At 45.9% G+C, this 15715-nt stretch overlaps 2 protein-coding genes across 5 annotated transcripts; one reads left to right on the top strand and one right to left on the bottom strand.

Moving 5' to 3' along the window:
• The first annotated feature begins 1662 nt into the window (after positions 1 to 1662).
• On the top strand, positions 1663 to 9147 carry LOC109779088 (uncharacterized). Of its 3 annotated transcripts, none has more exons than XM_020337692.3 (7): positions 1663 to 2221; positions 2367 to 2438; positions 2611 to 3151; positions 3233 to 3389; positions 3471 to 3561; positions 7340 to 7441; positions 8475 to 9147. In XM_020337692.3, exons 1-7 carry the CDS (start codon positions 1973 to 1975, stop codon positions 8760 to 8762), a joined length of 1500 nt encoding a protein of 499 aa, XP_020193281.1. In that variant the 5' UTR covers positions 1663 to 1972; the 3' UTR covers positions 8763 to 9147. The 3 variants fall into 3 exon arrangements, with proteins under 3 accessions (XP_020193281.1, XP_020193280.1, XP_045083882.1); XM_020337691.3 differs by having other exon boundaries at positions 1678 to 2221; positions 3230 to 3389; XM_045227947.2 differs by having other exon boundaries at positions 1689 to 2221; positions 3287 to 3389.
• Positions 9148 to 10837: 1690 nt separating this feature from the next.
• On the bottom strand, positions 10838 to 14727 carry LOC109779087 (F-box/LRR-repeat protein At3g26922). 2 transcript variants are annotated; one of them, XM_020337690.2, is made up of 5 exons: positions 13687 to 14727; positions 13332 to 13373; positions 13048 to 13243; positions 12146 to 12180; positions 10838 to 11111 (listed from the first exon to the last, which is right to left on the bottom strand). In XM_020337690.2, exons 1-5 carry the CDS (start codon positions 14596 to 14598, stop codon positions 11106 to 11108), a joined length of 1191 nt encoding a protein of 396 aa, XP_020193279.1. In that variant the 5' UTR covers positions 14599 to 14727; the 3' UTR covers positions 10838 to 11105. The 2 variants fall into 2 exon arrangements, with proteins under 2 accessions (XP_020193279.1, XP_020193278.1); XM_020337689.2 differs by having other exon boundaries at positions 13332 to 13487.
• Positions 14728 to 15715: the final 988 nt, after the last annotated feature.

Genomic DNA, 15715 nt, shown 5'->3' on the forward strand with positions numbered 1-15715 from the left:
CCGGATCTGGTGTGTCTTCGGCGCTGGCCAGCGTCCTTGGGGTGCTCACGGCAGGGAGTGCGGTGGTTTGTCTCTGGATCCTTGCGTGGAGCGTAGCAGGATGGAGGGTGTAGGTGGTGCACCGGCACTGGCGCGGGCGAGCGCAGCCATGGCGGCGGCGCTGCGAGGCCTTGCCAGGAAGGGTCTTGGCAGGCAACGGGCGTTCGGTTGCTGTCGTGTGAGGCGTGCGGCAATGCCTCGGCGGTGTGGGTGCCGGAGTGTGGTCGGAGGTGCGGGTCGGATCCATTCTGGTGGCAGTCCCCTGGCGCGGGTGAAGGCCGCCGTGGCGGAACTGGCTTTGCACCGCTCGGTGGTTGCCGCGGCTCTAGTCGATGTTGAAGGTGATGGCTTTAGGCATGTTCCCTCGACAGTGAGGGGGGCTTCGATGGCAAGTTGTTGCGGTGACGGCGGTACGAGGCATCTGATCGAGACTGGCCGGGATCTTGGAGACGTGGAGATGTGCAGCGCTACGGATGAAAATCCTGTTCGGCTGTGGCTGGACCGGCGTTGATGGCACCTGCGGGTGTCATTCACCTTCCTGGAGGCTTCGTCGAGTGCAACGCCATCTTCCTCGCGACCTCGTATCGACAGCTGTCTCCGGGGCGAAAGCCTTGATTCGTAGGATCGGCATGATGGCAACGTCTTTGAGGTTGTTACTCTGTTGGGAGCATTGTGCTAGGAGACTCGAGGTTCCATGATGCGCTCCTCCGGTGTTCACCGCTGCCCGGATCTTTCTCCTCCGGCTCCATGTACGGTCGTCGCTGGCTAATCCAAGGAAGCTGGAGTTGCTGTTATTCGGAGGTCTTCAGTGTCGGCCGAGACGCGGCGAGGGGCTCGGTGTTGGGTAGGCTTTTTGTGTCGTAGCTGTGTTGTTGTGTTTGGTTGTCCTTGTACGAACCGGGTGTGGAGTTGATCGCCTTCATTGTTCGTAGCGAGTGGTAGACGTTGTTGTATGTCTTATTTCTCTCCTTCTATAAAGCTAAGGTACGCAATTTGCGTACCCTCGAAAAAAGAATCATAGTCTGAGATTTCCCAAACACTGTTCATAGGAATCACTGTTAAGCACATCAATGTTGACCACACTGTAGCATCCGATCTAAACCGCCGCTTTTTAATCCAACGGACGAGACCAGGCAAAGGTAGCGGTACTGTAGCTTCGCTAACTTTGCCACTGCAAGTCAGCGAATCTGAATCGAAGATATACGCAACCAGAGTAACATTTCTCGTCCGCTAATTCCGTCTGTTTAACGAAGAGACGCGCACTTATTGAAATCCAGCGACAGCCGCAGCGGGGGCGGCGTGTGCGGTCCGCAGCCGGTGGATTTGCGAATCCGGACGACGCTTTGCCCGGACGTGGATCCTCCGCAACCTCGCAGGCGTCGATGTGCCATCGGACGGCCGTCCCACTCCCCCGAGGTGTCACACCCACAGCAACCACCAGCGCCGCAGCCAGGTGGGCCAGGTGGTGCGGCGCCAGCGCGCTCGTCAGCCAAGCAGACGCCAGCGCGAGCAACTTTAGAGCGGCGCCGGGGCCCACGAGGCACCACGGCCGTCGATCGATCCGGATCGGACGGCCCGGGACGGTGTGAATGGACCTGGCTGGCTGCGTGTGGCTACCCTTTTGTGCCCCACCGGCAAGGGGGCGATCCCCTCCGCGTCCATTCCGCCCGTGGGAAGGGAAGGGTAGGGAAGAGCAGCGAGCCGCCGCGCCGCACCACCGCCTCCTCCTCGTCCTCCCGCTGCTCCCCCTCCCCGATCCGATCGCCGCCGGCGCGGCAATATTTGGAACCCTCGGCGCCGATCGACCCATGCCGTACCACTGAGAACCGATCCCGCCGCCATCCGCCATCGTCATCCCCGCCGACCGCCTCCGCGTTTGATTCATCGCCCCGTGGAACCAGCACCGCCCGATCGGAAAGAGGAGGTGTGGAGGATGGCTTCCGTTGCCGCCGACCCGCACGCTGCCCTCGCTGGCGCGGGGACGCCGCCCCACGGTAGCCCCGTCGCGGGGAAGAGGGCGGCCGCCACCGCGTGGAAGCGCCCGGAGAACGGGCCGGTGCTGGTGGCGCCCGGGAGCCCCATCATGGACGCCGACTCCTGGCCGGCGCTTCCTGGGCTGGCCTCTCCCCAGCCGCCCACACCGCCCAAGGCGTCGCCTAAGGCCGCTCCTCCCCCTTCCACTGTGAGTTGTCAGTTCATCTCAGTTTCTGATTTACTTACTGTCGGAGTTGGATTTCGTATCAGTGCTTGATTCATTTACGATTTATTGCGGTTAGATTTCGTACCGTCTGATGATATTGCTTTTGCTATTGTTGGAATGGTCTCAGGTGGCAGCTATCTTGCCCGTGTCCTTGGACATCTCCGACGCTCCGGATGCTACCCCTGATCAGGACGCACTGGTACGTTCTTCCCCCTTCCACTGTGAGCTGTTAGTTTATTTCAGTGTTCGTTTTACTTAGTATTATAGGAGTTGGATCCCGTCTCAGTGTTTGATCTATTTAGGATTGTTGGAGTTATATTTTGTATGGTCTGACCAGATTGTGTTTTGCTTGCTTGTGGGAATGGTCTCAGGAGACAGTGATTTTACCGGTGTCTTTGGACATCTCTGGCGCTCCGGATGCTACCACTGTTAAGGACGCTGGGACCAGTAGTCCACCGGTCCGGCGTGTGTTGATGATGCCTGCAGGGGATGACGGGCCAGAGATGCATGCTCTTATTCCAGAGCCATCTCTAGGATACTCTCCTAATGCCCGGAGCAATGGTACCGGCGTTCATCATCAGAATGGCCGTTTTGGTTCCCACCCTCATGGCCGAGGTGGCAGTTACGGTGGGGGGAGAAGGGGTAATGGTGGAGGTGGTAGTCGCCATGGTCATGAGCACCATGGTGGGTTTGATGGGCAACGGCGTGGTGGTGGCCGTAGAGATGGACATGGGCCAGGGCACCAGCATCGTGTTCACCAGCCACCGTACATTAGGGCTCCTCCTCCTCTGGCTGTTTTAGCGGCGGGACCTCCCGCGCCACAATTTGCTGGCCCTGCTACTCCACAGACACCACCTTATGGAACTGCTGCTCCACAGACACCACCTTATGGGGCGCCTATGGGATTCCCTGGTATGTTATTCATGCTCTTTGTGAGAACATGACTTTGTGCAATTGTTATGTCACCTTAATTTGCTTTATTTTAAACAGCAGAGATGGCACCTCACGTTTACTATTTTGCCGTGCCCCCTTCGGATGGTCTTCAAGCCCTTCCTTTTGCGCCTCCTCCACCAACCCCTCCAGCCATGCTAATTTCTCCACTGGAACAACTTCAAAGGGACCTACTGGTGCAGATAGACTACTACTTTAGGTACTTCTCCGTCTATATTTATAGAAAACACTTTGCCACCACTGAGCTCACTTTATTGAGCCGCTTGCTCATTTTTTGCAGTGATGAAAATTTGTGCAAGGACATATTCTTGAGGAGACATATGGATGACCATGGTTGGGTGCCATTATCCTTGATTGCTGGCTTTAACCAGGTTAGTTTGCTGGTTTTACATGGTGGTTTTAGTTTAGAAAAATCCCCAGTTCTTTCTTGCTTTGCTACTATAATCCAGCAGTCTATTCGGAAACTCATCAATAGTCTAGTAATGTTCTGGTCACCTTCTATAGTTGTGTACTTGCTGATTGAGTGGGAGATGGAGAGTTGGCATTAAGCATTTTTTATCCATTCAAACCGAGTTTGCAGGTTTGCTATTTTGGTATCAGTTAACATTGGATGTTTAGTAATGGTGTGGTTGATTTGTTATCAGTTGGACATTGGATGTATAGTTATGGTGTGGTTGATATAACTTGGGTAAAGAGCTTTACATCATGCCTAGAAAATTTAGACACTGCCACATGAAGCTACAGTTGCATCGGAATTTGGATCCTGCACATCTTAAATTAGATAAATCTGTTCCAAGTTAATTTGTTATGATTATTTCTTCCCCTGTTACCTGATCGGTGTAAGTTCTTGGGTTACAAGAAGAGACATACTCAAATACTCTTTAAATGTAGCCGTTTGTTGTGGATTTCAATAAAATGAAAGCTGAGAACTTATATCCTGTGAACTTATATTCTGTGTAACTTTGATGTTCATGGTTGCATTGGCCATACACAAATAGTAGCATTGACGTTTATGGTGCTCTATAAGTCCTAGTTCTTCTGTCCAAATGCAAACACTGAACCTTGTGATTCTTTCTTCTGCTTTTGGCAAATCACTTCCTAACATTGGCACTTGTGTTCTGTTATCTGAGCTCCCTGCATTCAAAAATATAGGTCGTCTTAGGATGTGTGCATTCATTGCTTGCAAATGAAATCAGAACATGGAAGTTTACACCAAGATAATTTAAATTCCGGTTTGGATGCAACTTGAACATGAATTGACACTTGTTCCTTCAAAATAAAGAAATTTATCACATGCTTCTGTACTTGATAGCCCATAGTTGTTCTGTAGTAGCAATGTTTGGATGAATGATCAGTATAGAGGAAATGGAAAATTGAAGTTGTACGTAGTGGTTTGTATTGGACGGACTTGGACATGACTCTCTGGACATCGATAGCAACATCTTATAAAAAACAATTGGCGTTGTAATGTTACTAACATGACAATATAGCGAAACAAAAATGTCTAACTTGCATTTTTTTCGAGCAACCAGCAGGAGCGCTGCCTTCGCACTAAGGACTACCACTGGTGCGATAACATGAATTTAGGAAGTACACAGTCCCTGAAATAAGATCTGAATTCTTTTTTTTTTAGTTGGAAAATAATATCTAAATTCCTGGGGTCTGCTATGAATATCTATGATCTGGTTACATGAATATAGGAAGTACAGTGTCTCTGAAATAATATATAAATTCCTTTTTTTGAGTTGGAAAATAATACTCCCTCTGTTCCGAAATATATGATGTTTTGGATATCTCAATATGGACTACATACGGACTGAAATGAGTGAAAAAACATGTCTATACACATAAAAAGAAGTTGGAACATCTTATAATTCGGGACGGAGGGAGTATCTAAATTCCTGGGGTCTGCTATGAATAGAGGAGCGCTGCCTTCTCATTAAGAAAGGAATATAGTATTTACATACTATTTACATACTATTTACAGACTGGTGGTCATGTTTTTGGGTGGAACATGTTAAAATTCACCGTCTCTCAAGGACTACTGCTCGTGGTCGCGTGCGCCACCATTGCGATAACATGAATATAGGAAATACCCTTCTCCATGAAATAATATCTAAATTCCTTACTTTTAGTTGGAAAATAATATCTAAATTCCTGGGGTCTGCTATGAATATGTATGATCTGGTAATGTTGCACTTGAATTCACCTTAGCTTCTGCTACCACAGATTTATATGAAATTGCATGACTGACGGTTTGTGTTCCTTGTAGCTCCATCTGTAACATCTATGCTGGCCCACCACTCCACAAGCCATCCATTGTTTTTCAATATATCTTTATATTATTGTTTATTGTAGAGTGCATATGTATCAACTCTTTATTGGTAGCACCTGCAATCAAGTTCTGTTTTGGGCAATTCCTGCCCACTCTGTCATGAACTGTCTGCGGTTAAAAGGTTTTTTTCTGGATGGAAATAGTTGAAGACTGTCACTCGTATTTATGCAAGGTTTGGAAGAATGTCGCTGCTATATATATAGTCAATGGTCGTCACTTTAAAAGAACCTATAATTAGTTTAACTCACTTGTAAACTTTAAAGCGTTGACTTAGAAAAGCAAGTTATATTTTAGAACATTTTTTTTTCCATTTTTTCTTGTCTTCAACAGTTTTCGTCTTGCTCATATATTTGCTAGAATTTTGCGATCCCTAAAAGCTGCCGTTTTGGACATTAGCAATGTCAAACCTCAAAACTTTGACTAGTAATTTTTGAATATATTTAGATTGGATACTTGAAAATTATGTGTACATTTGTCCCAAAAAGTACTTCCATGATATATAACTTTGTGTGTTATCTAAATAAAGTACATGGGAGATTAGTTGTCAACATAGAGACCTAACATGAAGATTATTAGGGTATCGGAGGGAGTATTATTCTTTTATTTTCTCTTGTCAGCATGATTATTTGATGTGATTAAGCTTTCTCATATTGTAATCAACAAACTTAAGGTCGCATGATGCTGGCAAAAACTGGTGCAGACATCAGTAGATTTTTGTCTGTGTAGATTCCCAGTTTTATTCCCAAGGTTGAGAATGATTGCCTTTTCCTCTTGTGTATCCAGAATACCATCTCCATGACTCCATCTTCTTGTCATGTTGACCTGAAAACTTTTGATTGTTTGTTATGCTTGTCTTCTGGATTAGTCATTTGCTTGTTTAAGTGTTGTGGATTTTTGCGTCATTCTGTCCTGGATGTGCATTATTTTTAATAGTTGAGGTAAACAAGACAGTGGTATGGCCCATAAGATTGCCAAGTGAATGCTCTTGTTTTTCTTTTCACTTGTTATTGTTTTGCAAGGCAGGAGATCGATCTAGTTAGGAATGTACAAATACGATTTGTTAGGAAACTAGAGATCCTCTTTTCCAGCACCAAGTCAGACTTTTCTATCCATGTGTACTCCCTCCGTTCGGAATTACTTGTCGTAGAAATGGATGTATCTAGACATTTTTTAGTTCTAGATACATCCATTTCTGCGACAAGTAATTCGGGACGGAGGGAGTATTATGCAATCAATGAGAATTATCAACTACTATTAAAGTTATAATCCCTGTCCCCAACCTTTCCTCCCTCTCATCCACGGAGCCATGGCTCTAGCCTCACTCCTTGAAGCCATACCCTCATTGCTACACTCCTTGGTCCTGAGATCCTTATCAGCCCTAGCATGTGGCACTTACCATACACAAACTACTCTGAAAGTGGCTTGCACAAATGTTCATTTTAGAGCTAACAAAGGGTTCGTTAAAAGTTTTGGAGATTTCTAGTTCGAAAGGGAGCCATTTCTCTTTTCTGCTACTCTATTTTGTTTTGTAGCTGCCAGGTGTATTGTGCGGACGGCGGTTTGCTCTTACTCTACACTATACTTCATTGAGCATTTATAGCTGTGAAAAATTGTGCTTGTGCATCAGTTGCTATACCCTTTTTTTTCGAAAGCTACATCTGTTGCTATATCAAAGGGTCATTGCCTAGTAAATGCGGTGTCCTTTTCTGAGCATAATGAGATGAGACAACTCTATCCGGAATATTCAAAAAATATATTTTGCTTTCTCTTTTACAAAAAAAGGACAGATTGCTCAACTAAATTATTTTGCACAGGTCCAAAGGCTCCTATATCGTATTGGACAAGTCAAAAACTTGACTAATAGTTTGCAGTTTATCTTGGATACAGTCAGGCAGTCTACTGTGGTGGAAGTACAGGTAATCAATTTTCTGACGTCATTTGCCATTATTTGACTTAATCTAAAATTAAACTTAATTGGTTGATGCTATAAATAACTTATAAACAACCGAAGCACAACTTTAGAAGGGTTGAACATGATATTCTAACATATCTTGCCATGCTGAAGATGTATGCGTTTGTAGGAGTGTTCCAAAGAAAATGGCTTCTCTTTCTGAACTCAACAATGCTAAGTTTGGTCTATAATCACAAATATAGATACCATGTATTAGATCCATTTAAAAAAGTTTGTATCTCCTCCTTCAATTATGGCCTACTATGTCACTCTTTATGCAATACCAGTGGGGCATAGCTTGTATGTCCACCTCTGGTTACAGACAACTAGGTAAGAATATTATAGAGTGCATGCCCTGTTTATGTCCAGATTATCCTTCTTGTTTATTTGAAGAGTTCCATTAGTATCCTTGATGGTCAGAAGCGATTGCTTAGAGCATTTTTATGATTCTACTACTACCTCCATTCCTAAATATATGTCTTTTTAGAGATTCCTCTACGGACTACATACGGAGTAAAATGAGTGAATCTACACTCTAAAACATCCGGATGTAGTCCATAGTGGAATCTCTAAAAAGACTTATATTTAGGAACGGAGGAAGTACACGATCTCATATTTCACCACACATGAATAGAACACCACATCTTCACTTGCAAAGTTCCTTTCATTAACAAAAAAATTATGTTAATTACAAGTCTAGGCCGCCATTTGTCATGTCAGATTGCATTTTTAAACACTACTACAATTGGCAGCTTATTGCTACAGTTCTTATGTAAACTTGCAATGAAGGTCACTTGAACCAGTCACATTCTAGGTCACTCGCTGCTTTCCTTAGCCGTACACGTATAATGCCGCATGCTCCATTTTGCTCTGTATTTAACATTGGTGACAAAGAACCCTGAATATGACCACTCTTTATCAAAATATTCCTTAGGTGACGTACTACCAGTCACACCACAGTTCCCATTGAAAGGCTTAACTTTTTTCTGCTTTGTTAGGGTGACAAAATACGGAGGCGTGCAAGATGGGAGATTTGGTTGCTTCCCAGACCAAATTATTCTGATGCCCCCGTGACATCCAACATTGATTCATTGGCGTCTCAGTTTGATCAATCTGTTGGACTTGAGGGGACATACTATCCTCGTGAAGCTCTCCTTACTAGATCAGCAACTTCAGTTAGTATAGGCTATCAAGCACCTACCTTCAGAGGACTACACAGCAATGGCAGTGGACCCATTTTTGGGCAGCAGACAGAGAGAAGTTTGCTCAGAAGCGATACCTTTTGATACACAACAAAGAGATGCCGAGTTTTCACTGGTTACGGCATGCTCAACTCTTCTATTTCGGATGAGGAATGAAGATCCAGTTTGTTCGGAAAAAGGGAGCATAAAAACACCAAAAAAATAAAAAATGTAGATGGGACATACACAAAAAAAACCAAAAAAACAGAAAACTATATATAAAAAAGAATAGCTAGTGCTATGTGTGACTTATGAATATTTCATGGGTGAGCTTTTGCTTTTTCGGATATGTGTGTTATTATGTCGGGTTTCTGCTTTAATGGACAGTTTGTTCTCTGTGTATACTCTGTTATCTCAGACGTCATGACTGGTACCGTTCAGGCCTGTTGAGACCAGACAATTATATATATAAAAAAAGACATTTCTAATAGTGCTTTATGTTTTGTTCTGCAAATTTATTCCTCTTGTGTAGTGTTTATGCTGATTTGATGGTTGATTATATTATGTTTCGGTGACAATTCTCCACAGTTGTCTCAGCATGTTGCTAAAGCCAACGTGCCACCTATTTCAGCATGCAACTGTTTGCCTACCTTTGTTTGGGAGCAACTTAGGACAACTCAAAGGCTGATCACCAAATCTTCTCTTACACGTCTCGACATAACCAAATGTCCGAGGACAACAATTGTGTGTGGACATCACCAAATGTCTGAGGACAGCAATCAGGGCAGGCGACCTATTTTTAACGGATTTTTTCAAAAAAAAATATTGGATGAAATTCATGCTAGACTGGATGACATTTGTTAAACTTTGATATATTACAACCAAAAGGGACAAAATTTAACAAAGTTTCATTTCACAATGAAATCTAGAACTCTAAAATTTCCCCTAAAAAAACTTTTAAAAACTAAAAATTATGTGTGGTACTGATGGTGATGGAACTTAACAAAGTTTCACATGGAGGTCTCCGTGGTGGTCCTGGACCGTTTGATGGCCCAGGCCTCAACGAGCGGGCGTTCCTCCAGGATCCAGGATGGTGCGACGTCCAACCGCTTGAACAACGCCCGACGTTGTGCAGTGCGCCGCTCAAGGCGCTCCGCCTCTAAGGGTGCTAGGGTGGCCATCTTCAATGTGGAGGAGCCGCCGCCATCACCACCGAGGTAGTAGGTGACGCGGCTGCGCGCCTTGGAGATCGCCGGGAGGGCGACGACTCCTGCATGTCGGTCGGGCCCCACTGGCTCCCGGACTGCGGATGGAGTGAGGACCACGAACCCTTCTTCACGGCAGTCGGGCGTCACTGGTTCCCAGACTGCCAATGGGGCAGGGACATCGGCATCACCTCCTTGTCGCGGTGGAGACTGCTTCGCACCAGGGACGACGACGACTCCTTCACGCAGTATCCTATTTGTACGCCGCTATTGCGTGGAAGCGACGGGGATAGTGACGCTGGATCATGATTGTAGCACGACCGCTCCAACAACAACTCCATTTGCCGCACGAACTCCTTGTTCGTTGCGACGGCCTCGACGAGGAGGGACGACTGCTGCTGCTCTTCGTCATTCGAGGAGATAGAATTCGGCTTCACGTGTGAGGGAGCGGTCGATGCAGATAAGCCCGGAGAACGCGGAGCCAGTGGGGGTCGCGGAGAACCACTTCAAGCCGTTCGACTTTCCCATTGGAGCAAATTTGGGGAGAGGAGAGGCGGCAGTGTACCGGTGCGAATACTGGGCAGGCGATTGGCTGGTCGGCGGGCATGAATGTGTATAGGATAACATCCCATCGTCTGCTTTGACCGGCATGAATGTGGCGCGAAGAGCGGAGTGAGGGTTCTAGACGGAGCGACACGACGGTTTTCAACATGGGCCCATGCTGTCGGATGCATATGTGGCGGAGGTCCAGACGCCCACAAACCTTCCCTACGTTTAGTTCTGGTTTGTGGAATTTTGGACATCCAGACCAGTCCGAATAAATTTGGTGACCGACGTTGGATGCCAAAAACGACCGAACTGTCCGATCCGGACATTTAGGGGTGATTTAGTGATCCGCGTCGGAGTTGCCCTTAGCCATGTGGTTCTTAGCAACAAAGCTGATGCCACCGGACCTTCGTTGAGACTGATGCATCCTTTCACATGAGAACAATATAATTATCTTACCAATCGATTCGAAATTCAGAACAACTCTTTCAATGCAAAGTTTAAACAAACCAAGATTGTTTAGCAGACATACAGTATACAATGATCTTGTCTGAAGTACATAACCACAGTGGGATAGGGCTTTGGAACGATAACGAGCAGCCACGGTGACGACGAGGGCTTGGGAACGATGATGAGCTGCAGTCCTGCAGTACCCCTTAACGTGGTTGACCTCTTCTCGTAGGGCCCCAGCACGATGTCATACCTAGACAAACATATATAGAAGTCATGCGAGAGATCCATCAGAAGACAAATAGCTCTAATGAACGGCAGAACAGTGATAAAAGGATGTGCTAAGTTAGCGTTAGGATCTAAAGTGTGTGCTTCCAGTACATCCCTCTTATCTAGCTCTAGAAACTTAAATTTGCAACCATGTACACATTTTGACTGCTGGTAACGTGTTCCTTGGCCTGTTTTGGGGAATAGTGAGTTGGATAATAAGCTTAAAATGGACAGAAAGGTAGCAATCACCTGTTTGTAGTGCTGCTGAATCCGACAATCACCTGTGCATGATTTGTCGACTCGCTGGTTGCTACATGCGTTTGGTCAGTTTGTGGTTGTGCTTTTGGAATGGGAATCGTACCGTGATATCCAACAGCTGTTTGGTAGCTTGTTGAGTTAATTCCAAGAAAACCATAAGAACATGGTGGGCAATGCTGCTTATTTTCAGCGCATCAGGCGACCTGACCCTTCCATTGTATTATTCGCATTGTGTAACTAGATCGACAGAATGAAAATTTATGCTGCCACATTGTAGCATAATTGCAAAAAAGAGGGCAATTAGGTTTGCGGTTGAGGGAGAGTCTTGTACTGGCGTATTTCAATTTCCCCCCTCTTTTCATCGTTGGATCTAGGAATAACGACATATTAATTTTCAACTGCTATAAATCTAAAAGTCAACCAACATGTAGATTTTTCTATCTTTTCCTTTAATCGTATATGCACTTACTGTGTCAATGCAAGAAGCAGAAAGCGTGAACATCAACAACAGAGATTGTAAGATGTCGTAGAAGATTGTAATAGTTAATCTAACTTAACCAAGACATTTAAAAAGTGCAAGCGCAGACAAAGAATCACTTGTTAAAAAATATAATATGATAGTTTCTTCTTCTTCTTTGCAGGGGAATATAGTATGGTAAGTTGAATAACCACAAGGTGAATTACAGCCCCAGTCATGCATTTCTGAAAGAAAGAAAAAACAAAGAGACCTAAATCTGAAAATAGTTGAGATCTTCATACCTCTAATTTCAAACTGGTGCAAACAAAACTGAAACCTGCGAAGGTAAGAGAAACATAGAATCAATACAGAAATATAGTCAAATGGGTTCAACACTTTGTAAGTTATATGGAAATCTGTATATTTTATTTTAGTGAGAGCCTCACTTGTAACACACTTCCTTATATCCAAATATCGTGAGGTGTGGCTAAATTTACCAAAATAAGATGATAAATATTTTGGATTCTTTTCTGGTTATCTGGCATATAACATTGCAAATAACAGGATCCACAAACATTTACAGAGGGCAACATTATGGAGTTTAAAATTGACAAAACTTTGATATATTATTTGTTATGAGATGTCAGCTAAAAAGAAGGGACAAAAGAATATGCAACATCCACAAGGGGAATAGCTTATAACAAGAGCAAGATAGTCACATGCTAGTTTGTACATGATCTAGATGGCTACTATCTACCAATAGTATTGGGGACCATTTATTTGCAGTATGTAACAAACTGTGACCGCTATATAATTCCGATACATTGTCAACTTGGTACTACTTGAGACATAACAGTTACTAAATACTCCCTCCGTCCCAAAATTCTTGTCTTGAATTTGTCTAAATACGGATGTATCAAGTCATGTTTTAATATTAGATACATCCGTATCTAGACTAAACTAAGACAAGAATTTTGAGACGGAGGGAGTAGTTTGTGCATACAACGTAGTTCAATCCAAAAGCCAAACTGATAGGATAATGAAAGTCAGCTAGAAACATGCAGTACATTCTTTATCCAGAAACATGCAATTATTTAACAATCACATTCTTCCATTTAGTTTGGGATTTTCTTTACTTGTCGTTTATAATGCATAAACATATCAACAAATAGAAGAAATAGTAGCATGAAGAGTGCCAACTCACATCCAGATCTAGAAATTCTGCTAGTGATATTAATTTTCTCAAGGCTTATTCCATAGGTAGTCAGTGTCTTCAAAATTTTGTAAACACGGCTATCGATTTCTGCACATCTGATTTCAACAAGTTTAAGACAGTTGGATGCAACTGACTGTCCCAATGGTTTGTATATTCCTTCTGTTTTCATCACATTTGGAGGTGCCTAGCATGTAAAAAAGAAGAAGATCAAATCAGGTAATCATAGATGGCCACTTTAATAACACCCAGCTACCCATCTCAAGAATCTATACCTTAGAAAGTTGAAAAGTAAGCTTCTCCAAAACTGGTGAGTGCTGGAGAAAATAAATCAGTGCATTGTGGTCAGCAGCCAAACACCAGTCATTGAGTAACAAAGTCTTTAACTTTGTAAATGTAGGGCACCACTTCAAATCCCTGTTGAAAACAATCTAGGGGAAGTGCAAAAGAACTGGATCAAATTAGGATTATTTTGACCTTTCAAGTACAAAGTGCAATCTGTTGATGGGTGCAGTATGTCATATGGAATGTAACTGTGATTTCTAATCATTGACGTGGTTGCTGCACGAGAGTAATGAAACAAAAACAGTATATTATTAGGAATTGAGAGAGAAATAGTTGCAAGCATACCACGTCAGATTCAGCTGACAACTCCAAGTCCGTGGCTTCCGACAAACCTTTGAGAAAGATGCTGTCGTTGCGGTCATAACCAGGCCCATATTCAGGATCCCCATGATGATGATGATAATAATAACGACAACCATGGCAGATATAAGCACCACAATCATCGAATCGACCTTTAGAGCATCGATCAGCAGCATCATCACCAAGTTCAACAACGGCTCTTGCTAACCACGGCAAGCTTCCAAGCAATGGGGCCCTTCCTCGTTGCCATTCAATCAACTCGAGTGAAACGAGACTTGGTAGAGAAATAAGAATGCGAGTATACTCTGAACTATCGCAGCTGGCAAAGCGCAGACGTTTCAAGGATGGAGACAGCAGGTGTTTAACAAAAACATCGCAATACTCCATAGTCAGCTCGACCAATGCCGGACAGCCTGAAAAATCAAGAATGCTGTCGTTGACAGAGACACCATCAAGATGTAACTTGGTGAGGTGCTGGGAAACGAGATGCAGATCAGATAGTGGCGAGGGTTCCTGCTCATGGACGACATGAAGCCGGAGCACCCTGACACGGTGCACCGCTTTCCAGATCCAATTAGTGGCGCGCCGCTGGTTCGCGGGCGATAGCATGAAATCGTCGTCAACGAAGTTGAATTCGCAGGAATCCAGAGGCGCGCCTGCGCCGCCATCGCCCCCACACCTGAGGTGGAGCAGGTTGTCCACGAACTCGGCAAACCTTTCGGCGCTGCCCCATCCCTCGGGGCCGGTGAAGAGGAGGGTGGGCACGGACCTCCAGACGGCGCGCCAGCGCCGGGCGAGTACGCACGTCCGCAACACCTCTTGAGCCGGCAGGAAGCGGAGCACGCTGTGGAGGACGTCCTCCGGGAGGGCGCTGATGCGGTCCACCCCGCTCGCCATGGACGAAGCTTCCCGTTCTGGAGCGGCGTTCTGTCGAACAGGTGGTGTGCGCCGCCGCTCGGCGAGCACAGGAAAAGAACGGCTACGAGAAGGGAGAGGAAAGCAGCGCTGATTTTATTTTTTTCCGAGAGTATAAGCACTGCTGAGAAAGGGAGTATTTTATAAAGGAATTTTTTTTGCGGGATATTTTACAAAGGAAATTAAATGGGACAATCCTGTATAAATTCACAAAGGCGCTGCTACAAATCATCCGATTGATTATAGGGGAACATAAGCCGCCTCTACAACCGTTAGATATGCACCATCACGACCGTCGCTTGGCCCTCTCACGGATCATGCATCGCTCCCGTAGCACACGCCCCCTCCCATCATCTCTCTCTTCTATATCAGCGGCCGGCCATCCGCTTGCCCTGATTGCATCGCCGGTAGCGCTGGTGCCATTGGTTGCCGGTGCAGTAGACCGCGTCCTCCGCTGGATGCTGCAAAGCAACACCGGCGAGCGCTCCATTGCTGCGCCGAGAGGTGCATCGCAGCTTCGAGACCACCGGACAGAGCTCCAATGCAGCGCCGGCGAGTGCTCCATTGCAACGCCGGGAGGGAGCGGCGACGAGCGCACCATTGCAACACCGGTAGGGAGCGTCCGACGAGCGCTCCATTGCAGCTCCGGCGAGCTCCGTTGCAGCGCCGGGAGGGAGCGCCGGCAAGCGCACCATTGCAGCGCCGGTAGGGAGCACTCCGTTGCAGCTCCGACGAGCTCCGTTGCAGCGCTAGTAGGGAGCGCCGATGAGTGCTCCATTGCAGCGCCGGTAGGGAGTGTCCGATGAGCGCGCCATTGCAGCCATGCAGCACTGCCAAAGTTCCTACAACGGCGGCTGCGGCTGGCAGCGATTTGTCCAGCACCGGTGGCGAGCTGGATACGCTGTCGCACTTGTAACAATGGTGTGCTGCATCCACGGGGTGCATCACCGCGACGGTGCGCGTACACGAACTTCATCACGCAGCCCCGCGGCGATGCGGATGGCTGGCATCGAGTGCTTCGTTTGTAGCAACAATAGCTGCTGCTACGGGATTCAATAGGCGATGGGTCAAAGGAGAGCGCGAGAGGGGAAGAGACGAG

This window comes from Aegilops tauschii, chromosome 4 (genome assembly GCF_002575655.3).
Source record: "Aegilops tauschii subsp. strangulata cultivar AL8/78 chromosome 4, Aet v6.0, whole genome shotgun sequence".
In the NCBI taxonomy this organism is placed as follows: Eukaryota; Viridiplantae; Streptophyta; class Magnoliopsida; order Poales; family Poaceae; genus Aegilops; species Aegilops tauschii.